The sequence below is a fragment of the Corvus kubaryi genome, unplaced genomic scaffold (assembly GCF_017639235.1).
Source record: "Corvus kubaryi isolate FWS band 111438036 unplaced genomic scaffold, C.kubaryi_AGA036_p1.0 37341, whole genome shotgun sequence".
In the NCBI taxonomy this organism is placed as follows: Eukaryota; Metazoa; Chordata; class Aves; order Passeriformes; family Corvidae; genus Corvus; species Corvus kubaryi.
In genome coordinates, this window is record NW_024581112.1 from 669,814 (window position 1) to 692,915 (window position 23,102).

General features: G+C 59.4%; 1 protein-coding gene across 11 annotated transcripts in view; it reads right to left on the minus strand.

Moving 5' to 3' along the window:
• Nucleotides 1-1,285: 1,285 nt before the first annotated feature.
• Nucleotides 1,286-23,102, minus strand: part of ARAP1 (ArfGAP with RhoGAP domain, ankyrin repeat and PH domain 1) — a 35,862-nt gene continuing 14,045 nt past the window's right edge. For 5 of the 11 annotated variants that reach the window (XR_006016609.1, XR_006016610.1, XR_006016611.1 and 2 more), the window contains 32 exons: nucleotides 22,695-22,843; nucleotides 21,136-21,203; nucleotides 20,136-20,239; nucleotides 19,427-19,597; nucleotides 17,795-17,864; nucleotides 17,435-17,555; nucleotides 17,114-17,319; nucleotides 16,635-16,741; nucleotides 16,353-16,552; nucleotides 16,171-16,256; nucleotides 14,825-15,007; nucleotides 13,712-13,886; nucleotides 12,136-12,270; nucleotides 11,739-11,874; nucleotides 11,142-11,244; nucleotides 10,859-11,054; nucleotides 10,501-10,546; nucleotides 10,128-10,291; nucleotides 9,612-9,824; nucleotides 8,585-8,690; nucleotides 8,215-8,362; nucleotides 7,928-8,011; nucleotides 7,701-7,769; nucleotides 7,421-7,538; nucleotides 6,484-6,597; nucleotides 5,920-6,062; nucleotides 5,358-5,390; nucleotides 4,394-4,476; nucleotides 3,886-3,936; nucleotides 3,439-3,502; nucleotides 2,121-3,247; nucleotides 1,286-1,939 (listed from right to left, as the gene is read on the minus strand). Coding sequence is in view for 4 of the 11 variants with exons in the window: in XM_042031445.1 (XP_041887379.1) it covers nucleotides 2,141-2,158; nucleotides 3,092-3,247; nucleotides 3,439-3,502; nucleotides 3,886-3,936; nucleotides 4,394-4,476; nucleotides 5,358-5,390; nucleotides 5,920-6,062; nucleotides 6,484-6,597; nucleotides 7,421-7,538; nucleotides 7,701-7,769; nucleotides 7,928-8,011; nucleotides 8,215-8,362; nucleotides 8,585-8,690; nucleotides 9,612-9,824; nucleotides 10,128-10,291; nucleotides 10,501-10,546; nucleotides 10,859-11,054; nucleotides 11,142-11,244; nucleotides 11,739-11,874; nucleotides 12,136-12,270; nucleotides 13,712-13,886; nucleotides 14,825-15,007; nucleotides 16,171-16,256; nucleotides 16,353-16,552; nucleotides 16,635-16,741; nucleotides 17,114-17,319; nucleotides 17,435-17,555; nucleotides 17,795-17,864; nucleotides 19,427-19,597; nucleotides 20,136-20,239; nucleotides 21,136-21,203; nucleotides 22,695-22,843 (3,820 nt within the window). In the remaining 7 variants the exon portion in view is untranslated. The remainder of the gene's footprint in view (nucleotides 1,940-2,120; nucleotides 3,248-3,438; nucleotides 3,503-3,885; nucleotides 3,937-4,393; nucleotides 4,477-5,357; nucleotides 5,391-5,919; nucleotides 6,063-6,483; nucleotides 6,598-7,420; nucleotides 7,539-7,700; nucleotides 7,770-7,927; nucleotides 8,012-8,214; nucleotides 8,363-8,584; nucleotides 8,691-9,611; nucleotides 9,825-10,127; nucleotides 10,292-10,500; nucleotides 10,547-10,858; nucleotides 11,055-11,141; nucleotides 11,245-11,738; nucleotides 11,875-12,135; nucleotides 12,271-13,711; nucleotides 13,887-14,824; nucleotides 15,008-16,170; nucleotides 16,257-16,352; nucleotides 16,553-16,634; nucleotides 16,742-17,113; nucleotides 17,320-17,434; nucleotides 17,556-17,794; nucleotides 17,865-19,426; nucleotides 19,598-20,135; nucleotides 20,240-21,135; nucleotides 21,204-22,694; nucleotides 22,844-23,102) is intronic. The other 6 variants (XR_006016612.1, XM_042031448.1, XM_042031445.1 and 3 more) reach the window with 6 other exon arrangements.

Here is a 23,102-nt window from a genome sequence, read left to right on the forward strand (position 1 = left end):
GGATGGATGGATGGATGGATGGATGGATGGATGGATGGATGGATGGATAAGTGAATGGATGAGTATCTAAAAAAGCTGAGCACTAACGTTATTTCTTGGCACATCCCTGAGGTTTGGTGCCAGGCATCTGCTCCCGGCCCACAGAGTCCTAGGCACCAGAAGCCCCATGGGGCAGCCTGGCACAGCAGAATGGGAGAGGGGTCATGAAACCAGGGGTGGTGAAGGTTCTTCCTCTCTCCCCAACACTTGGGTCCTCACCCTGACACAACGAGGGGCCTGAGCCACACACTGGTGTAGTTGAGGCTTGTGGCGTGCTGTTTTAAGGGGGCAGTGGGGACACAGGTGCCTCCCCTCTGTCTCCCTCTTGGTGCCTCCTCCACACCTTCCAGCTCTACAGGTGACACTGCCAGCACTGTTGCCACCATCCTGCATGCTGGCAGTGCCTGCAGGTGATTGACAGCCCTCCTGCTCCCACGCATGACTCACTAACAGCCCCTGTGGCGGCTCAGCCCGAGGAGGGGGCGGTGGGACACCCCCATCCAGGGCTGCCGCAGACAACTCAGCAGGGAGTGATGCTCCCAGCCCTGCAGTTACACCCAGCCCCCTGAATCCCTCCATCCCTGCATCCCTGAGGACCAGCATCCCTGCCTCCCATCACCCCTGCACCACCAGATCTGCAGGGGTTAGTATCCCCACATCCCTGGAAACAAAGGAAAGCAGAGGCCCAGCTGCCTTCTGCCACTCAGGCTGAGCTCCAAGGGTGTTCCCCGCCACGATGGCTGTGAGGTAAAGCTCAACGGGTTTCCATGGCAAGTTCCAAGGTCACAAGCACTGGCATGCAGCAGCAGAGCACAGCATCAGCCATGGGCTGTAGGGGGGAGTTCCCATGGCTGCCATGATCCATGGAGACAACTCCCAACCTCTGGCTTTGAAATGCCCATTGTGCCTCACACTGCAGGGGCCCAGGCCCTGAAACACACCTGCACACGTGTTCCTTGGTAGCTCCCACCCAGTCCTGGTGACCCACAGTGGCAGTCCAGCGCAGACCCCAACTCTAGCACTGGCACAGTGTCCTGGCTGCACTGGCAAGGCTCAGCAATGCCAGCAGAGAATTGTTGGGACTGGGGTGCTACTGCTCTGTCCCCAAAAGGGCAGCCTTCTCCATGGTACCCATTCTCTGGTAACCACCCAGTAGGTGCATCCAGGACCATCCCTCTGCTCTTCCGGGATGCCAGCTCCCAGTGCTCCCTACCCTGTGTGGCTGGCAGAGACCTGAACACTCCCATTTTGTTTCTTAAGACCTTTAATATCATCAAGAGGTGGCAGTGGGACACAGGGGCTGCTCCTGCCATTTCCACCCTGATGGATGGAGGACAAAGATCAGGGGCACCCACTTTCCAGTTCTGGGTGAATACTCAAGCTCTTGTCATCCTGCCCTACCCGGCATGGAGAGGACCCTTCCCCAGGAGTGATGGGAGTATGATGATGCCAGTGCCTGGGGCCAGGTGTGCATCCCATAGGAAGGGCTCGTCCGGCATCCCACAGGAAGGGCAGCTCCCACCTGCCTTATCATTTTAGAGGAGAAAGACTTAAAAATAGGGGATGGAAGAGGAAACGTAAAAGCCCTCAACTGCAGCTCCCAGCCAGGCTCTGCTTCTCCTCCTGGAGCTGGGAAAAGAAGCGGTGGCCAAAGGCAGCTGGGGCACAGAGTCAGGAGACTGACACCCCATGGGCTGTCTGGCAATGGCTCCCAAGCCCAGCTCTGCTGGGGTGGGGTGGGGGGTGGCCTCGCTGCCATTTCCCCTCCTGGCTGCCCTTGGTCCCCGCAGTGGAAGGTGAGAGGGCCCAGTGGAGGCTCCGGAGGCAGCAAGACCCCTGGCAGGTGCCAGGGTGCAGGGCTGGTGCAGGACCCCGAGGGCTGCCCCACTTGGAAATGAACCTGTGGCACAAGTGGAGAGCAAAGTGTCAGTGAAGGAGACAGAGCAGGCGCTTCCAACCCCTTTCCACCTTTGGGGACACGGCACATGTCCCCAAGCCAAGATGGCAATAGGACAGACAGAGCCATTGGCTCCCACTGCCACCAGATCAGGACAGGGGGTGCAGGCAGGGGGGAAACTCACTGGCATGTCAGTTCTCCAGCTCAGACGTTCCGCAGGAGCTGGGGACAAAGGGCAGACAGATCACCTTTCATCCTCAGCCTCCTCCTCTGTGTCTGGGCTTCACTGGCAGCATGGTACCCAGGGGGACACAGGGAAAACCCCCAGCAAGAGAAACCATGGTCCCCCCAGGGTCACTGCTGTCCCAGCACCCCTCCCCATGCTGGCCCCGTGGCAGGGGACACTCACCCACTGTCCCCTGGGAGCCCTGGTGCGCTGGTCCCCTGTACCAGACCACACAACCACATGCACACTGCGAAGCACAGCCCACAGCAAAGCCCCTGGAGGCTTTCCGGCTGCCCCCCGTTATAAACCTGAGCCTGTGCAGGGGTTCCAGGGCAGCAAAGATGCTGCTCTCTGCCCTTGGGGCATCCCTGGGCACCCATTGGATGATGCCCAACCGATGCCACTGGGGTATTCCCCTGGCATGGCCCTGTCCCCCGGTTTATAACAGCAACGAAGGCCCAAGCGACTGGCTTGGAGGCAGTGGGATCGTCTCTGTCCCACTGCCAGCCCCGTGGCTGGGCAAGACACCAGCACCCACACCCACATGGTTGGGGGACACCCGATGGGTGACAGCCCCCAGGCAGGACAGCTGTTGCAGACAGACAGACACCAGGATGGGGAGCTGATCTGTGACCAGGACAGAAAATCCACGCCTGTTAGAGGAAAAAATCAGGAGCATGGCAGCATCCCCTCTTCTTGCATCACATGGTTTGGGACCCCCCTGGACACAGGAGACCCCGCCAGTCCCCAAAGGATCAGCCTGCCCCCCCAGATCCATCACTGGAGATGATGCAGTACATAAGGTATGGAAGCAGGAATGGGAGCCAGGATATCCCCCACCCAGGTTTGGAGACCGGGACCCCCTATCATGTGATGCAGGGGGGATGCAGCCCCACATGGAGGACCACCAGTGCCCCCAGATCACTCACAGTTAGGGGGTCAGTAGCAAAAGCAGCCACACTGTTCCTCATCTCGCTCTCATTGCCCCGCAGCGGGATGAGGGAGATGTTACCCAACCTGGCATCCTGCTGCGGCCGTGCCGCCCGCATCTTGGGACGCTCCGAGGGCCACAGGGCACCCCCATTCTGCAGACAGAGGGGACAGTGATGGAGACCGGAGGCTCACCCAACCCAGGACCTCTCTTTTGCTCTGAGGTGCTGGTGTTTAGGGATGCTTGGATACCCCAAAGGGTTTCTGCTGGCTAAGCATCCCTGTGGGACTGTCCCCCATGGGGTGCCCCACTTTTACGGGAGTGATCATCTGGCCCACTCCCTACCTGCACCTGGAGGAAGGTGGCGAACCACTCCCGCAGATCGGCCTGGGTGTCACAGCACAGATACCTGTGGAAACAGTGTCAGCAGCCAGAGGAGGTGGTGGAGGCAAGTAGGGTGTCCCCTCTGCCCACTCTGGGGACACCCGCCTGCTTCAGAGACCTCAGCTGCTGCTATGCATGAGACCCCAGGGGACTGAAGGGGACAGCCACAGGTCCCAGGGGGAACCTGTATGGGGCCAAGGGTGCTCAGCCCGGCTGTCCCCACACATATGATGTCCCTGCCAGTGTCAGGAGGGCAACTGGATGATCTTCAAGGTCACTTCCCATCCAAACCATTTCAAGATTTCTATGATTCCCCATCTCCCCCTGCCATGGCAAAGGCTCCAAAGAGCTGCCACATGTCCATCTGTCCCAGGGGTAAGTTTAGTATCCCGTGTCGCCTTCCCTCACCATTGCTGCTTCTCGTGCTTCTCGTTTTCGTAGAATACTGTAAAGCCCCAGCTGGAAGAGGACAGTGAAAACATGAATCCCAAAAGCCCATGCTGCCGTCCTCTGCTAGCCAAGCACCCCAGCAAACCCCTCTCATCCCTGCCAACCCCCATCCCTGCAAACCCCCCATTGTCCCTGCAACTGCCCCCTCCAGCCCCACAAACCCTCCCCCAGTTCTGCAAATCTCCCCAGCCCCACAAACACCCCCGGGGACAGTGCCAGAAACAGGGCTGGGGAGAAAGACACGGCAGGAGCAGCACCGAGTACAGGGCTGTGGACAGTGCCAGGGACAGCCCGGTCCCTGCTGGTTAGACCAGGCTGCAGCAGCGTCCTACAGAGCTGCTCTGACACCTGGTGGCAGGAGGCCCGGCCAGCAGGGGTCGGGTCCGGCAGCCAAAACTGTCCCTGTCCTTGTCCCTGACCCCATCTCCACTCCTATCCTCATCCTTCGGCTCCACAGGCTGCTCACCACGTCGGGGGTCGAAGTTTCTTTTTAACGCCCAGGTAGACCTTCAGGTTTCGGACAGGCCACTCCTTCTCCGGCTTGTGACTCTGGGAAAACAGGGAACCAGCACTGGGTTGGTGGCTGCTAGACCTGTCCCCACTCACCATGGTCCCCCCACCAGTGCTGGGATAGGGTCCACCCCCCAGCAGGGAGGAAAAGCTGTAGTGATGTGGTGACAGGCAGGAGGGTGAAGCCCAGCATGCCCAGCATGGAGCCGAGCATGTGTCTGTCACCCATGGCAAGGGCCACAGGTAGCAGGAAAGGGACACAGGTGGCCTGTCCCCCCTAGACAGTGCCAGTTGCCTTCAGAGCTGGGACCCACACTGGCATATTGTGACAGAGTCTCGAGAACCTGGAACGAGACATCCCCCATGGGGATCCCACCTCATACCCCTCCTCAGCATCATGGCCATGGTCACGGCCACGGCAGTGATGGACCCAGACCCACTCTACCCAGAGCACATTCCAAAATGTCCCACCGCCATCATGGCACAGCATGAGGACCCTTCCAGTGCTGGCTGTGGCTTGCCATGATCCAAAAGCAGGTGCCACACTGGACACATGCCTCCATCCATGTTCACATGCAAGCAGTGTTGACTTACAAGAGCCCGATCCAATGCCCGCGGGATGGGGAAGCAGCTCAGCCCATCCCCATCCTCTATGGTCCCTTCCCCAGACCCAGCTCTGGCTGCCTGGAGTGAAAGACAGCAGGACCCCCAAGCCAGAGGGGCCAAACAATGCTGGGGGCTAATGGGGAGAGATGGTAGCACCAGGGACAGTTCCGGTGACTGGCACATGTGTGCTGCGGGATTGGATTTGGGACTGACCCTGGATTGGATCTGAGGTCAACCCTGGGCAGACTTGTAAGGGCAGAGGGCATGGGAGCCCCTGCACCCCAGCTAAGCCCCCTGTTCCCCTCCCTACTCACGCTCTCCAAGGGGGGGCTCCGCTGCCTCAGGCTCTGTTCAACAGAGGAGAGGGGTTAAAGCAGAGGTGGGGCACCCTCCCTGCAGCCTCCCTGTGCCCAAGGGCAGGGCATAGGGATGGAGTGGTGATGTGCCAGGGTGCAGTGTCAGATCAGGGCGAGCAGGAACGGGGGGGGGCAGGGAGTGGCTGTCCCTGCACAGCCAGTATGCCAGCATGTCCCCTCTCAGCCCTGCCACTGACCAGGAGCTCTGGGATCTGCTCCAGGTCTGGGTGACAGCACTTCTGGGGCCAGCTCCGGAACTGCTCACATTGCTCATGGCTGCCTGCACTGCCTGTGCCATGGCAACCCCATTGCTGCCTGCACTGCCCGAGCAATGCCAGCCCACATGGGTCCGGTGTCATCAGGGAATCCCCACACAGCCACAGTGTGGCAGGGCAGGGCAGGGCAGGGCAGGGCCGGTCAAGGAAGGGCAGGGCAGGGAAGGGCCAAGGAAGGGCAGGGCAGGGAAGGGCCAAGGAAGGCCAGGGGAAGGGGAAGGGCCAGGGTGGGAGGCAGGGCTCACCCGCACTTCCTTGTATAGGCGCAGCCAGGAGTGGTTGAGGATGAAGTAGCGATCGTGGAAGCCAGTGCTCAGCCCAAGCCCCAGCAGGTTCCTCTCCTCCCGGAATTTCATCATGCCATGCTTGCAGTCACCCACTCTGCTGGCTAGAGGCACATGCCTGAGTGGCTCTGGCCCCCCAGGGGCCGGTCAGGCCCCCCAAGGAGGGCGCAGCCAGACCCTCGCCCCCATCACAGCAGCCCTCCAGCTGCTGCGGAGCCCTGGCACTGCCCCTCAACTCCCAGGCCAGGCAGGACAGGCAGGACCAGCTTCCCCACTGCACCAGGCACAGCATTTGGCCATGACACCGTATCAGGGGGCTCCAAGTCACATGCTAACTGAGCTCGTTCCTACTTGCACGGATCCCATCCCAGCCTATCCCACCCTCTTCCCCATTCCCATCCCCTTCTCCATCCCCTCCCCTCCACTCCACATCCCCATCCATGTCCAATCCCCATCCCATCCCGTCCCACCCCACCCCATCCCCTTCCTTCTCTCCCTGCCCAGACCATGGCCCCTGCCTCTCACCAAGGTAGAGGAGCATATTCTCCATGGACATCTGCTTCTTCACCACCAGGTAACTCTCTGTCCCCAGGCAGTGCAGGATGGGCAGAACTTTCTCCGAGTAATGCAAGGGCCGCTCTGTCAGTCAGGGCACAGGCAGGTCTCAGGCAGTGTCCCCTGGGCCAGCTCCCATCCAGAGAGTGTCACACTTGTGTCCTGAGGGTCTGCCTCGGTCTTGGCACTAAACTATGTCCCCAAGTGCCACATCTAGATGTCTTGTCAATCCCTTCAGGGACAGTGACTCCACCACTGCCCTGGGCAGCCTGTGCCAGGGCCGGACAACTCTTTCATTGAAGGAATTTTCTCAAATATCCAACCTAAACCTCCCCTGGCATAACTTGAGGCCATTTCCTCTTGTCCTGTCACTTGTCACCTAGAAGAGACTGACCCCTACCCACTGGCAGCAGGAGCTCAAGGCACCAACAGGCAGGACCAGGGTCTCATCCTGCTCCTGTTGATCTCTCCCTTGCTGCCGCCTACAGGCAACTTAGGGCTGCTCCCTTTGGTGGCTGGAGAACCTGGACACCTCTCCCCATCAAACTTCAAAGGCACTTGAACTCCAAAGGATACAGACGGACATCCTGGCCCAAACTCCAGCCCATCTGCAGTACTCGGCCACGTGCGAACTGGATGTGGTGAGCAGCTGTGCTCAATCCCAGATTGCTCCATGGTGCAATCACAAGGAGAGATTTTTCATACCCATCCCTATATCCATTCCCATCTCCATCTGCATCTCCATCCCCATACCTGCATCACTCTGTCCATCACTTTTTCCATCCTCATCCCCATTTCATTCCCATCTCTAACTTCATCCCCATCTGCAGCCCCATCTCCGTCCCTAACATCATCCCCATCTCCATCTCTCTCACCCTCATCACCACCCTCATGCCCCTGCACCAACCTGCCTCTTCCCTCTCATTCACTTCGAAGCAGCTCCAGTAGTCCTTCTCCTTCATAACAATTTTCCGCCGGTCCAGGATCTCGAAGGTGAGCTCCTCAGCTGTCATCGTGGCTGGGATCTGAGAGGCAGGGGGCAAGTCTCCATCAGTCAGTGCCCAGGGCCCTTCCATCCTCACACCACAGAGGTGCCAGCTCAGCGTGAGTCTCCATGCCACTACAGAGGCTTGGACATACAACGAGGGGACCCCTGTCCCCTCTTCACCCTCTGCCCAACTGCTCACCTTGACATGCTGCTCTGTCTCTGTCTTCTTCTCCTCCAGGTAGACAGTGCAGATGAAGTCCCCAGCTTGCTGGAGGGCAACAGTAAAGTGCTTCGACCCACTGCTTCCCATGTGTGGGCAAAATCCCCCCCACCAGTGTGGACATCCCCTGCCCAGGGAATGTCCAGGAGATGATACAGTAGACACGGGGGGCCCCAGGAGAAGAGGTCTGCATGTCCAGAACCCACCTGTGTTCCACTGGATGATGCTTCCCGCATCTTCATGATGGCTGTGATTTCGTCCTGCTGCTTCTTCATCTCTTGGTCATTGACCTGCCAGGGAAGAGAAGCCATCAGGGCTGGCCAGACCATCGTGGCTCCAGGCTTCAGGTTTCCAGGGTTTGAAAAGGTATGGTCCTCTCTCCCCTTGTGTCCAAAGCAAGAAGCCTGCAGACAGAGCAGACCCGACTTCCTCCTCCTTCCACCTCTGCATTCCCTGTGAATGCCCACATGCTGCGACCCAGGGGTGAACCTACATTAAAGATCTCCACATAGTGGCTGATGAGGTCCTCCACCACACGTCCTGCCTTGTAGTCCTTCCCATCCGTCTGGAAGAGTGTGGGCCCAAAGACAATGGCCAGGTTGTGTGTGTTCATCTGGTTCTCTCCAGAGAAGCACTGGACCCTGTGGGGAACTCTGTTAAAATTCCTGCCCCACAGCCCCCCCGGGACCCCTCCTTCAACCCCCACACAGGACATGATGCTTGGCATCAGGCACAGCTTGACCCCAAACTCCTCTCCTTTCCTTGCTGGGGACATGAGCCAAAGGATGAGGGCTTCCCCACATCCCAGAGCCCCCCAGGACCCCACAGTGGAGAGGTCAGTGCCCAGCGGGTGGATGCCATACCGGAAGAGGTGATTGATGAGTGCCTTCAGCGTGGCCCGGTTCACTGGTGGGAGGGCAGCCAGGAGCTGCCGGTACTTGCCAACCTTTGCCTCCTCATCCTCCAGCGCTGCCAGAGGGAGAGAAAGAACATGGAGGAGCACAAAGTGGAGATTAAGGCTCAGGGCCACACCATTCCCTCTGCACACTCCACTTCCCCTCTCCTGTCCCACCGTGGAGATAGAGCATCCCAAATCCATGAGGCCAGAGAGCATCCCAGGTCTGCAGAGCTGGAGCGTGCCAGGGCTGAAGCATCCCAGAATTATGGGACCAGGGTAACCCAGCTCCATGGGACTGGAATATCCTAGCTCAATGGGAAAAGAGCATCTCAGGTCCATGGGGCTGGAACCTGCCAGTTCCAAGGTGCCAGAGCATCCTAGGGATGGAGAATCCCAGGTCCATGGGGCAAGAGCACACCTGCTTTATGGGGCTGGAGCATCCCAGACCTGTGAGGCCAGGGCACCCCAGCTCCATGAGGCCATAGCACCCTAGCTCTGCAGGGCTAGATCTCCCCAGATTCATGGGAACAGAGTATCTCAGCACAATGGGACTGGAGCATCCCAGCATCATGGGGCCGGAGCATCCCAGCATCATGGGGCCAGAGCATCCCAGCTCCACAGGGCTGGAGCATCACAAGGCTAGAGCATCCCAGCTCTCTGAAGCCAGAGCATCCCAGCTCCATGGGGCCATAGCCTGTGTCTGTTGGGTGTTCTGCTGGGTACATCCATCCCCAGTGACCGGATCCAGAAGGGAAGGGCAGCGGGATCTAGCTGTCTCCCCCGGCTCAGCCCCACCCTTGCCAGAGCACAAGTCTGCACAGGGGCAGCGTGAACACACTCCACTCTCCACCCACCACTTGAGACCCCAGCACAGGCGAACATGTGGAGCCCAGATATGTTTCTCCAACCCATGAAGTGGACAAATAGGCTGCACAGAACTGGGCAGCCCACGCCCCTCCTCCTGCCATCTCCAAGCAGCCCCCAGAGCTCACCTGTGGCCCACAGCCAGTCTGGGGCCCACCGCCGAGTGAACAGCCCATCCCCAAGGTCACGGAAGAAGCGTTTGAGGGTGTTGGCCACATCGTCCACCTGGTGCTCGCCCTCTTTCAGGCGGACGCGGCGCGCATCCCGCTGCAGCACCTCCAGAAGGCTGGTGGTCTTGGAGTTCTGCCCACTCTTGCGGTAGATTCCCTCAGACGTCAGCCCTGAGATGGAGCCAGTGGGGATGAGACCCCTTCTGCAGGAGACAGACCCCACTCCTGGCCCACCAGCTCCCCATCAAACACTGCAAGGTGCCACAGAGTATACCATCCCACAGGTGTTCCTGTGACTGGAGCCAAAGCCCTGCTGCAGATGGAGCCCTCCCACACAGCTGAAGCAGATGTTCAGGGAGGGAGGGAAACATGTACCACAAGCACATCGGGTTCTCAGCCTGCCACGCCACACCAGTGGGGTGACCCAAATGCCACGCTCTGGTCCCCACCAGCATCCCAGGACTTGACCCATACCGCACTGGGTGATGTAGTCAATGCAGCGGTCCACTAGCAGTGGGACGTCCGACTCTGTCAGCTGCTGCTCCGACAAGGTGTCTCCCGAGCTGCCTGCAGCCTTCTGGATGGCGTGGACCCAGCCCAGGAAATCTAGCTTCCGCTCCCCTTGGATGTACAGTGTCCTGCCAGTATGCCTGGGCTCAGCAGGGGGCTAGGTGTTCCCCCACACCCCACTGCATGTCTGCAACCCCCAGGAAGGCTGGCCCTGGGGGCCTGCAGGTGATCCCAACTCAATTTTGGGGGTCTAGAGCCATGGCAAGGAGGGCAAAGACACTCCAGAACAAGGAGGGGTTTTTGGCTGGGGGGGCCTCCCTCTCCCCCACCCTCTTACCTCCGCCTCTCCACCAGCACAAGAACTTCATGGTCCCCCTGGATGGCTGGAAAGGAAGGCAGGGAGCCCATTACCTATGGGAATATGCAGTGCCCCAGTTCCACTAGACCCACATGCTGTGGGAGGCTCTGCCAACAGGTTCAGCTCCTGACAAGCAGGGATGGGGAAGACGATGGAGAGGGGGAAGAGGATGAAGAGGAAAAATAGCAGCTGCATTTCCTCTCATTCAAGGAACACTCCATAGGAGCAATAACCACCAGACTCCCACCAAAAAGCTAGGTGCACCCTAGAGCAGGATTTGGGGGACACACCCTCCCTCCCAGCCAGGGGGTCCTGCCAGCAGGGCAGGGGTGCTCACAGAGCTCCTGCAGCTTGCGCAGCTGGAGAGGCTCCTGCCGATGGCCATCCTCAGAGCAGACATGGAGCATGGAGCCGACCAGGGCAAACCAGCCCTCCTGGGCATGCTCCAGGGTGAGACCCCCCTTGTAATGCAGTCGGCCAAGCCGCTCAAAGTCCAGTGCCAGCAGCTCCTCAGCGCGGGGGTGGACAAATGACTGAGCCAGGGAGGAGAGGAATCCATCAGCACCACTGTGTCCAGTCGCCACCAGCACCCAGGACCACCCCAGGCCCCTGCATCCCACCTTGGCAATAGACTTGAGCCATTCTCGAGCAGCGTCAGGGCTCTCCACCCCAAAGAGATAGAGTCGATCTGCCTCGGTATACACCTCAAACGTGCTCTCGATCCTTCAGGAGGGAGGAAAAAGGGAGCCTGGGTGCCCACAGGGGTGGGATAGAGCTGGGTGGGTGATAGGGGTGTTCCAGGGGTGGAAGCATCCTGCTGCATGGCGGCTGATGGCTCTGACAATGGCTGATCTAATGTGGGATCCCCTCACCATGGCCGTGGGCACTCCAGCATCCCAGTGCTGCCAGACACATTCCAACAGGGGATACAGGGACTGCACAGGGGCCACAAAATGGTTACAAAGGAGTTGGACCAGGGTTCCAGAGGGACTACAAAGCAGCTACAACGAGGTTGCAAAGGTCTTACTAAAGGGTTGGAAACATGCTCCAAAGGGGCTGCAAATTATTTATACAGAATCCTTGCAAAGCCACTGGTTCAGGGGCCATTGGTGGGATTGGGGACTACAGTCCCCTCCTGCCACCCCTTGTGGATGCCACTGTGGAAGCTGTGCCAGGCCCTGCAGGAGCAGAGGTGCTCCAGGGGAGTGCAGCCTTACCCATGGGCATGGAGTGGGTTGTTCACCAGGCACACGATTTCCTCCACCCTGATCTCACCATTGGGCACAGCGTTGCGGTCGTTCTCATAGTAGCTGAGCACACCATCCTGCAGCGTGCACCACCGCCGGCTGAACTCTGCATGGCACAGGAGAGCACTGAGCAGCCCCCCTGAGCTCTGGCCCACCCCACAGCACCCACCAAACCAGCCTGAGCACTCCAGCAGCACCCACTGGGTGCCCATCTGATGTGACCCCCCACCAAACCAGGCCACCAGGTGATGCTGTACTTCCCCACCCCTTCTCTCTGCCTGAGAGAACAGTGGAGGGTGCAATTTCCCCTCTCAGGGGAATTGCTCTGAATCTCCCAGCTCCCTTTTCCCTTGTCTCACACATGTACCTTCCAGGCCCTTCCGCTCACTGATGGGCTTAGCCATGGAGGGAGTCTTGTAGAGGAAGCCATTGTGGGTAATGGAGGGCAGGTGCACAGAGTAGGGCTTCTCCTCACTGCCCACCATCTCCAGGCGTGGCAGCTCTGCAAGCAGGGAGACCAGTCTGTCATGGGGAGCTGCCCTCCTCCCCCAGCCCCACGAGGCAGCTGGGTTTCCCCCATTTCAGCACAAGGAGCATCCCACAGGCTGCACCCCGAGCTCCCACCACAGCACAGGTGGGGTGCAAGGAGCAGTGCTGGTCCCCAAATCCAGGGCTGCGTGGGAGTCATCCCACATCCTGAGCCCTTCCCAAAACCCCTCCCTAAGCACTGAGCTGGGACAGGATGGGAACAATGTGGGGAGTTGGGGACCAAGCTCCCCCACCACTGAGGTCCTCCCAGGCTGTCCCAGGTCCCTGCTGCTCTGCAGGAGGTGCAGGGCAGAGCATCACAGTCCTGCAGCTGAAATAACAGCACAGGGCTCTGTCACAGCCTCCTGATCTGATCACAGTCATGTCCCCTGCCTCAGTTTCCCTACCTTGCCAGCAAGAGGCAACCCCCACTCCCTCTGGGATCAAGCTGAGACAGGATGCAGGGACACTCCTAAATCACACCCAGATCAGAGTGTAGGGTGCCTGGAGCTCTACAGATGGGGAATCCAGGATGAGGCAGATTCCTGCTCCCTCAGTTCAGCCCTGCTTCATGTAGTGCTGGGTTCATGCACCCCAGCAATCCCAGGACACTGGAGATTGCTGGCACCAGCAGTATGAGCCCGAGCTTTGGATTCCTCTGGCTCACTGGGGTGGCTGGGAGGCCTCACAGCTCTCCCAGACACCTTTAGTGATGACACATCAGGAAGAGCTGGGCCAGCCCCAGACCTGGGCAAATTCCAACTTCTGCAGGACAGACTTGGCTGCCAAGGCAATGTGACAGCTCTGGCAGGCACTGGCCGGCCCCCTACACCTCTGTTCCACCTGCCCAAGTGTTCCTGCCCACCTGTCCAAAGTCAGAGGTTCACCTTGCATTAGGGTGCAGATCCCGTGGGAGCCATCAGCCCTCCTGGAGTCGAGCTCAAGGGCAGGGCACATCCAGCAGAATGGGACAGGTCATTAGGGGGTCAGCCCTCCCACCCCAGGGGCATGCCAGAGGTGGGAGATGCCCATCTGACAGGGGGATGTCCCTTGAAGCTGCCTGGAATGCCCCTAGCATGCCAGGATGGTGTGGGAATACTCTCTCCTGTCCCTTCTGGTGCCTGCAACACCAGCCTGCATCCCCAGCTGGGCTCCAGATCTGTGCTTCCAGCTGGAATTGAGCCCCCAGGGGCGCAGGGGGTTCCCCAAAGCCTCTCTTCCCTCTCGCGGGGTGCACAGACTCTCAAGAGTGCCAGCAGATGGAGAGACTCCTGCCAGGAAGCTGCTGGGCAGGACACAGAGCTGGGATCAGCTCAAAACGCAGCTGTGTCCCCCAGAATACCCCAGCGGCAACTCCAGGAATGTTGTTAGTGGGTGTGAGCCCATGGCGGAGCTTCAAGGAGGTCCGCCCTTACCTGAGGTTTTGTTCTGGAGCAGGAACTCCATCTGCAGCCGCTGCCCACTCCTCTCAGCCAGGGCCAGGGGTGTTGGGCACTGGGGGTCCCCGGTGTCACAGGTCACCGATGCCCCACAGAAGAGCAGAGCCTGCGTCTCTGCCAGATCACTGGTGGTGACGGCCGCACACAGAGCCTGCAGCAGAGCCAGGAAGACAGCGGTGAAGCTGAAGGCTCCCACCGAGGAGGAGAAGGAGACCCCCAGCAAAAGGATCCGGGTGAGCGCAGTGAGCTGCCGGACTCCCGGCTGCCTCCCGGCCGCCTCCCAGCCGCCTGGTCAGAACAAAGGAGGCTCAAACTGAGAGAAAAAGTTTGGAGCCGGCTGCGAATCCCTCCCTTAAGGAGCCGGGGTGAAGTCATACGGCAACGGGGCGGGCCGGCCGAGCCAGAGTAGGAAAACAAACAAGCCCACATGCGAATTCCCTTGGCCGGCTGGGCCCCCCGTGTACCCCCACCGCTTGTGCAAACACTGGAGAAGCCCTGGCAGGGGCAAAGCCATGGCAGAGTGGGAGGCGAAGGCTGGCAGTCAGAGCGCCAGGATAGCATTCCCTGTGTGACATTCCCTGTGTGACGCTCTAGTTTGGCACCCTGCCAGCAGCCAGCACAGGGAATTCGTGCCATGGCTGGTGATCGGGGCTGCTGGCCAGGTACTCCTGGGGAGGGATTTCAAGCTGCCTCAACTGGAGTGTGCCCCCAGCACCAGCTCCCCTAAGCCCCATCCAGCCGAGTTGGACCCCAAACAATTTCCAAGCCAGGAAGAGGTTGCCTGGCTGTGGTAGGCAGATCCTGTCTTGGACAAGGCTCTCCAGCCTGGACATGAAGCTGGTTATGCCCCATCACAGAGACATTACCCTGTCCCCACAGCTGGCTCATCCCTCCTGGAGACCCCAGGCTTTGTCTTGAGGTGCACAGTGAGGACATAGGATGTGCAATGGGGGCTAGGGGGATATAGGCAGAAATACAGGCAGGGAGGGATGGTGGGCACTCCCAAAAGAGCCTCAGAACCCTAGCTCAGCATCACTTTGCGCCCAGGCAGAACTCCCAAGTGGGTGCTCATCCCTGGGGGCCACTGACCCTGTCAAGCTCCTCCTGGTTGCCGAAGAGTGGGTGGTAGTGGCGGTACTTGCCCTCCCGGTATTTGGCGATGAGGAAGCGCCTCCTCTCCTGGCTGCCGCTGGTGGGGCCAATGGCCTCACTGGGAGGCACATTTGCAGCCCAAAACTGGTTGGCCATCATGTTGCCAAACTGCTGGAAGAGCTGTGGGGACAAGGACAAGGAGAGGCCAATGTGACAATACTGCTGGGGCATGTAGGAGGGCTTTGCTGGGGGCAGGGTCCTGCCCAGGAGAGCAGTGGGGTGCAGGAAGAGCATGGGTGGTGTAGGGGGAGTGGGGAGTGTGAGTGGGCAGGGTGCAGGTGCACCCACCCACTCCAGGCACGCAGCTTCTGACAGCCCCCACGGCTGCCAATTCCCCTTCCTGCCCCGAAAAATCACATCTGGAAAGCAGCACCCAGCTGTGGGAGGTGGGGTGGTGCTCAGCATCCATGGGGACAGATTCAAAGTGCTTTTGGTGGCCTCTTACCACCCCACTACCCCCACTGAACAATGCCATTAAGAGGTTTAGCCCTATCTCAGGGAGACCCACATCACCTCAACACCCACGGGAGACGCTGCCAGCACCCCGAAATTCTTAGGGGTGGAAGGGGTGCATACGAAGGTCGAGGAGGGGCGGTGCGAGCCGGGGCCCTAGGGATGCTGGGGTGGTTTCAGGCAGCGTTCCCAGATGGGGGAGGGGAAAGGGAGCAGCCGCAGGCAGCAGCTGGAAGCGTTTGGGAGCTCGGGGAGCAGGCAGTGCCGGAGGCGGGGGCTGCGCGGGTGGGACGCCAAGCAGGAATGCAGGATCTGAGCAGGATGGATGGGAAGAACGGAGCCAGCCAGGCTCTGCCGGCGGGAAATGGCTGCCAGGTTAGATCTTGAAATGAATCCCAGCTCCCCCCGCCCACCCATCCCGGCCCTGGCTGCGCCCTCACATTCCTCCGCGCCGGCGGCCATACCGCTCTGCCCTCGGCCCCACGCCAATCCCGCAGCCATGGCCCCACAGCCACTCCGGCCGCTCCACAGCCATGTCCCCATGGACAAAAAGACACCATCTGTCTGTGGCGGGGGCACATAAGTGCCGCTTGTCCTCACCGGCATGCTGAATTGGGTGCCAGGGGTCCACAGAGACAGAATGAAAGGCTGCTGGGGATCCTCTCCCCAGCCAAGCCACACCGTGGTGTCCCCCCAAGGGGCTGGAATCAGCCTGGAAGAGCCCTGCTGTGCTCCAGGACCCCCCAGCCCACAGCCAGCAGCTCTGCCATAGAGAGGGAACAGGGTGTCATCCCCAAAAAGGGCTTTTTGGGACTGGTCTGTGCCAATACCTCGATCAGCTCCTCAGTCCACACCTTCCTGTCCATCTTCAGGCTCCGGACTTTGGTGATGCCAGGCCCCAATCCCCGGTGTTCCCCTGCCAGTGAGATGAGCCATTAGGGACCCATTTTGGGGTGGGAAAGGTCTGGGAGTCCCCAAGGATTCCCATTTGTGCCCCTCCAGATACGGGTACCTGCACATCTCTTGCAGATGACGACACAGAGGTTGATGGAGGCCCAGTCGGGTTTGGAGGAGCCACAGTCGGCACAGAAGCGGTTGGACTCCACTGCCCAGATCCTCTCGGCCACCTCAGAGTTGGAGAGTGCCTCAGCGATGGACTGCTGCATGGCCTCCACCCATTCCTCCTTCTCCTGCTCTGAGTCAGCAGAGAAGCTGCCAGCAGGGATGGGGGTGAGATACACCCTGGCTCGGGGTGGGCAGCACCCTCAGCACCCCCTCGTCACCCTGGGCTCACCTGAAGATCCTGTATGGTGTGGTGAGGTCAAAGCCCCGGCGATCCACCTCCTTGACGTTCCCCACATTCATCTCTATGTAGGTGATGCCAATCCCCAGCCGATAGTCCTGGTGGGGGAGGGTGGGCAAGGGATGAAGGGGGATGGATGATGGGATCCAATGCCTGGGAGGTGGGGTAGCTGTGTCCCTTCCCCGCCCAGCTCTCATCCTGAGGGTACTTAGGGCACTGCAGACTCTGGAGCAGCTACAGTGGGTGTGATACTCCTGGGAGAGCCCAAGACTCAGAGCCAGCAGAGAGGGAGGGCTGCACCTCAGAGGTCAGCACTCCGTGGCTTCTGTGCTGTCCCCATTTGAGGGGTGGCTGGCCTGGGTGTCCTGGCTCACTGCTGCTCTGCTCAGGCTGGGAGTGCAAAGGGAACAGGTCCCCCTTGAAATAGCATCAGGGTCTCCCGTAGTGCCACAGCTCCCCCAGCTACCAACCTCTGCATTCTTGTAAAGGAACACTTTGTCTCCAGCCACCACCACAAAGAGCTTGTGCTTAAAGCCCCGCAGCTCCAGGAAGCCACTCTTATTGGTTAGCTCAGTGGCACTGTCAGTGGCTGAGGACATCAATGTCTTCTCTGGAGCTTTGCTCTTCCGCTCCTCTGCAATCTGCTGCAGGGTTTGTATCCACTCGTTGCGGTCTGCTGTGGGGCCAGAGGCAAGATGCGTTAGGATCAGCCTGGGCCCAGGAGCCAATGGGACTCATCCCGTGGGCTGAGAAGGGAGAGCAGCTGGGGAACAGGGACCCCTGTCACTCACCATCATTCTCAGCCCGGAACACAAAGTTGCGGTTGTTGGTGACAACCTCAAATTTCTGGTCCCCGACGCTGCCGACGCGGGAGATGGAGGAGACGGGAATGAGCCGCTTGGAGTAGGTATCCTGGGTCAGGGAGTGGGGAGACATGCTGCTCATGGCTGTGGCCTCGGGTTCCCAATGCTCCAACTCCCATGTCCAGGAGGCTCTGAGCCTCCCACGTCTCACCCCCAGCACCCAGCCATGGCTGCTCCCTGGCACAGCCACGTCTCCCACTTGGGATCCCCAGAGGGAGGTGGTCCTGCTGGGGCAGCTCCTCTGCCACCTTCTCATCCCAAACCCCCAGATCCATCTTCTCCACCCACCTTTTCACTGTCAAAATAGCGGAGGTAATCAGCGTCAAGCTTCACCCAGCGTTTCTGGTAGATGTAGGACCTGGGAGGGGACCGGAGGGACCCGTTGGAGGGGATGTCCTTGAACTCAGGATGATTGTGCTTGCGTGTTCACACCCCAGTTGCCAAAAGCCTGGGGCTACCTCACCATTGATCCTGCCCTGTGGCCCCAGCCCTCGATGTCCCCAACCCTCCATCCTGTGCCATGTCCCCAGCCCTACTTCCTGTGCTATGTCCCCAGTCCTCTATCCTGCACAGTGATGAGAGGCCTGTCCCGGCCAGCCCTTGAAGTCCCCAGCCATTGATCCTGTGCCCTCATGTTGCTGTTGGGGACAGCAATGGGGACTTCATGCTTTCCTCCAGGCACCAATTAAAACATGGAGCTGAGAACAAGGGCTGCCCCTAACAACCAGGCAGGGTTCAATCCACATTCCAGGATGTGGAGGCACATTCCAGGCAGGATCATTGGCACCTGAGCAGAGGGAGAAGCTGTGCATCTCTATCAGGATGGGGATACGGATGAGAGGCAGGACCCTGGGACTGGAAGAGAGCCCACCAGAGACCCCTTTGCCCTCCCCAGCTGAGCATGCAGACCAACCACGCACCACAGGGAAAGGCAGGACACTCTCCAGCCCATCCCTGGCTGCAGGAGAAGCCAAGCCCTTTCCAACACAGCTCCAGCAAGCCCTGCCATGCAGCCCCCTACCAGCGCTGAACCCCCAGGTCCCCCTTGCTGGTGGGACTGGGGCCTGGTGCGGTGGCAGGGACACAGTGGTTGCTCAAGGGCTTGTTTACTCAGGCAAGGTTTGCTGGAGCAGCTTCCCAGGGACCTTCCAGCTGCTCTCACTTCCCCAGCAGCGCGGCTGCTCAACAGAGCTGAGCTTTCTGCTCCTCCTCGGTGGAACTGCTACCTTGGGGCTTCCTCGGAGCCCAGATTAAGTAGCCCCCAAATATCCATCACATCTCCTGCTTGATCATTGCCTCCCAGGTAGTGCAGGGGCTCTTTGAGTGGGCTCCCTGTGCACACTGTGCTGATTGTGCTCACTGGGTTCACCGGGCTCCCTATGACTCCCTAGCTCACTCACCCTGGAGCACACGACACAAGCCCAGCACTTCCCCTGTTTTACTCGTGCACCACCCTGACTTTCCACCATGAGCCCAGGATTGGGGGCTGCCATCCCATGGGATAGGGGCCATCACCACCTCCTCCTGCAGCAAACCCAGGGATCCCAAAAGCATGGGTCAGCCCAGACACCCCATCTCATCCCTGACAGTTTCTCTTGTGGTCACCGCTATTCCAGGGCTCCCCCAGAGGAAAGGCAGCTGTTTTCCCAGTGATGCAGGAGGAGGAAGCTCGAGCTGCAGCCTCCCCTCCTACTCGGCCAAGTCAGTACAACCACTGGTGGCACCTGCTCTGAGAAAGGCTCTTCCATGAAAAATTGGTGGTTCTAATCTAAATCACAGGTTAGAAGGGAGTGGAAGGAATGCCTAGCAATGGATTTTCACCAAAGCAAAAGTACATCCCCATGAGCAGGAATTACAGGTGGGAAAAGGAGGAGACAATCACCCTTACATGTCACACAGGGACCCCAGTACATCACTCACCCCTGTGGTGGGTTCTTGTCCAGCCACCCTGCTCTGATGGTGGGTGAAAGCGGGGTGGTGGCACTGGTGCCATCCATGCTGTCACTGAGTGGGCCGAGGCTGCTGCCAGGGAAGCAGGCAGGTGCAGGCGGATGCAAGCTGGGGTCTCTGTCACTCCAGCTGCTGCCACCACTGGGGATGAGGAGCCAAGGGAGAGGGTTAAGAGCTGGCGGGTCCCGGGAGGGGCTGAGGCTCCCCCGCATGCTTCAGCCTCCCTGTGACCTTCCCTGAGGCACAGGCAATGCAGGCCAGCTGTATGCAAGCGGGGACACTGGGGACAGTCCCCTCAGTGGGGTCCCGGCATGTCCCCCAGCCCCAGGGACAGCCCAGGCCTGAGTCCCAGCTCTGGGAGGGGGGATAGGGGCACCCCCAAGACCGCAGCCCCAACCCAGTGATGTGCAGAGCTGCTCTCTGCTCACACACACTCACATGTGCTCCCATGCACAGGCCCTGTGTGTGCGCATGTGTGCACACTGTGGAGCTGTGCACACACAAGAAGCCCTGACCTGTGCACTCACCCGTCCTGCCATGCACAAGAGCTCTCTGCCTGTGCTCACACCCCCCCCACAGAACCACTCCCTGGTACATGCACACATATCCCTTGCCTATACATGCACACAGCCGCACACACACATGTCCCCTGCACACAGCATGGCAGCCAAGCTCATACTTGGCAGGGGGTGCATCGGGGTGGTCCTCGCCGAACTCATCTTCACTGAAGAGGCTGTTGAAACGCAGGGACCGTGGTCGCCCCATCCTAGGCTCAGCATCCTCCTGCAGAGACACACACAGGTGACACGTGGGGTCTCCTTGGTGCACCGTGAGGGTGCAGGGTAGATGGAAGGAGAGGGGACATGATGCTGTGTCACCAGCCCATCCCCAGCTCAACAGTGCCAGGGTGCCCAGGAAGAGGCATGCTGAGGCTCACAGAGAGAGGGAAGTACAGTCAAGGGAGGAGCTGAACACCAGGATGGTTATTTATAGCAGCTAAAAATGTCGGAGCTTTATGAGAAATCCGGCATCGCCTCCTTGGCCCTGGTGTTCCCTAGCAAAGGCAGATGGGGGATTCAGGTGCTCAGGGGGCTCTGCAGATGCTGGGACTCCCCAAATCCATCCATTCCCACCCCAGGGAGCAAGGGAGGCAGATAGAAATTCGCAGTCCAGGGATTACATTCAAGATGCAGTGCTGGAGAGATCTACTAGCGCACACTCTGAGCACGAGTGTGGCGGGGTGCTGCACAGCTGTGGGTGCTCCCCAGAGACCCCAGAGGACACAGTGAGTGCTTCCTCGGGACACTGGGGTGAGACCTGGTGGGTGCTCCCCAGGGACCCTCGAGTTCCAGCACCACTGAAAGACCTGGTAGGTACTTCCCGAGAACACTGAAGGACCCAGTTCCAGCTCTGGGGTTTCAACCCCCATGGGAGACCCAGTGGGTGCTTCCTGGGAACCCCAGGGTTCCACTCCCCATGGGAGACCCAGGGGGTACTCCCTAGGAACCTATGGGACACACAGTGGGTGCTCAGTGAGGCAGAACCCCCTTTCTAGCTACTGCCAACATGCTCCTCCAGCCCTAACCGGTATCTGTGTAGCATCCCAAGGCCGGTACCTGTCCTTAGGGCCAGTCACCCTGCTAGCTCCTGCCCACCTCCAGCCCCATGGTGGGACAAACCTTGGCCATCTCCCCCGTCGGTCTGGCTAATTCCTCCTCCCACGCCGAGTCCTCGTAGTCTGAGTCATCTGACAAAAGAGAGGGAAATGCTGGGAATCAGCTGGGGTGGAGCAAGGGGTCCCAATTTCCCCTGCTACCCTGGAGCTTGTGGGGAGGGTGAGGATGCAGGCACGGCTGGCTTCCCCTTGCTTTGCCCTTGGCAAATAACCACCCCATCCCTGTGACAAAAAAGGTTTTATCAAGGAGTTTGGGGAAGAGCTGGGAAAGGGCAAAGTCCTGCTAGTGGCACTTCCCAGCACTGTCACAACACTCGCCAGAACAGGACTTGGTGACACCAGCCCCAGCACTATGGTTTCATCCAGGCTCTCGTGTCTCTGCCTGGGAGCTCCTGCTGCTGGGGGTTCCCAGGGGCTTTTCCCACAGCTTGTTTTCCAGGGTGGACTCCCCTCCCTCCTCTTCCATTCCTTATCAGCTCCCAAGCTTGCGCACCATGGAAATGAGATCCCAGAGGATGATGGGAGCGAGTGATAGTTCCTCTCACCCAGCACCCACATCAGCAGGAATCCTGGTCAGGATTGTAAACCCATAGGGAACAAGTGCCCCCAGACAGCCTGGCCCTGGCAGACACCCACTCCCAAATCCCACTGAGAATCTGGAGCAGAATCCTCCCAAAACCCCAACCCAGATAATGGTGTTTGGGCCCTGGAAGAAGGTGAGGATGCTCCCAGGTTGCTGGGGGTTGAGGGGTGCAGGTAGATGCTCACCTTGGCACCACAGAAACCCCCTGCAGCCTCTGCATCCCAAACCCATCAGGGTGGGAGCAGCTTTCCTCCCTACAGCCCCCAACAGATAAGCTCCCTGTCCACGGCTTCTCCCAGCTTCTGAAACACACCCCAGCTCCCAGTTAAACCAGTGCTGCTTCCTGCAGGTTCGCTGGCCTTGAGAGGTACCCAGTACCCCACAGAGCTCAGCCCTTCCTCCTCCTTCCAGCAGAGCTATTCCAGCTGAATTATAGTCCAACGAGGGCTGCACCCCAAGACCAAACCTTCACCCCTCCATGGGGGTCCCCAACTCAGCATTGCTCCTGGCAGTTGGCTGAGCCCCAGGGATACCCTGAGGAAGGGGCTGGGGGATGCAAAGGCACGGTCCTGAGACTTCAGAACCAGGGACATCTGCATTTCAGCCCCCTGATAGGTTCACTTTTCCTCTGTGAGTGTGTGTGGGCGCTTCCAGCACCCACAGAAACCTTTGCTCTGCCCTAGGAACATGCACCCAAACCCCCAGTCCACATCTTGCATCCCTGAAACACCCAACCCAGGTCTTACACCCCTTCCCTGAAGCCCCCAGCTCAGACCTCACACACCCTAAATCCCCCAGCCCAGATCTTGCACCCCTGGCACACCCAGCCCAGAAGGCAAGAAAGAGGATAGAGAAGAAAGGGACCCCAGCAAGGACAGAGGAACAAATGAACAGGAAGGAAGGCACAGCACCCATGGGATGGAAATCCCAAGGGAAGATTTGTGACAGGGGAAGACTGGAGGGGCCCCCCTTGTACTCACCAAACTCCGGCACAAAGGGAAGGGTGGCCTTGGAGGGGAGCGCCGGTGGCGTCAGGGCTGGCGTCTTCGTGCGAGGCAGGGGAAACGGGGGGGACAGGGTGACACGGGGTGCTCTTTCAGTGATGGGGAGCTCCTCTTTGGCAGGGATGCTGTGCGAGAGATGAGCAAGCACTGCCTTATGCCAGCTCCTGCCCCACTTCCCACCCTGATACACCTGCAGGGGGTCACAGAGGACCCCCAAAAGAGACCAAACCTCAGCAGACCCAAACCCACAAACCAATTCCTAAGATTCCATGGCAAAGCCTTTCCTGTGCTTTATATGACTACTTTTCTAACCTGGAAATGTTTTCCTGGCATCCAACCTCACTCTCCTGTGTGTGCTCCACAGCTCAGGATCCTTATCTGGCT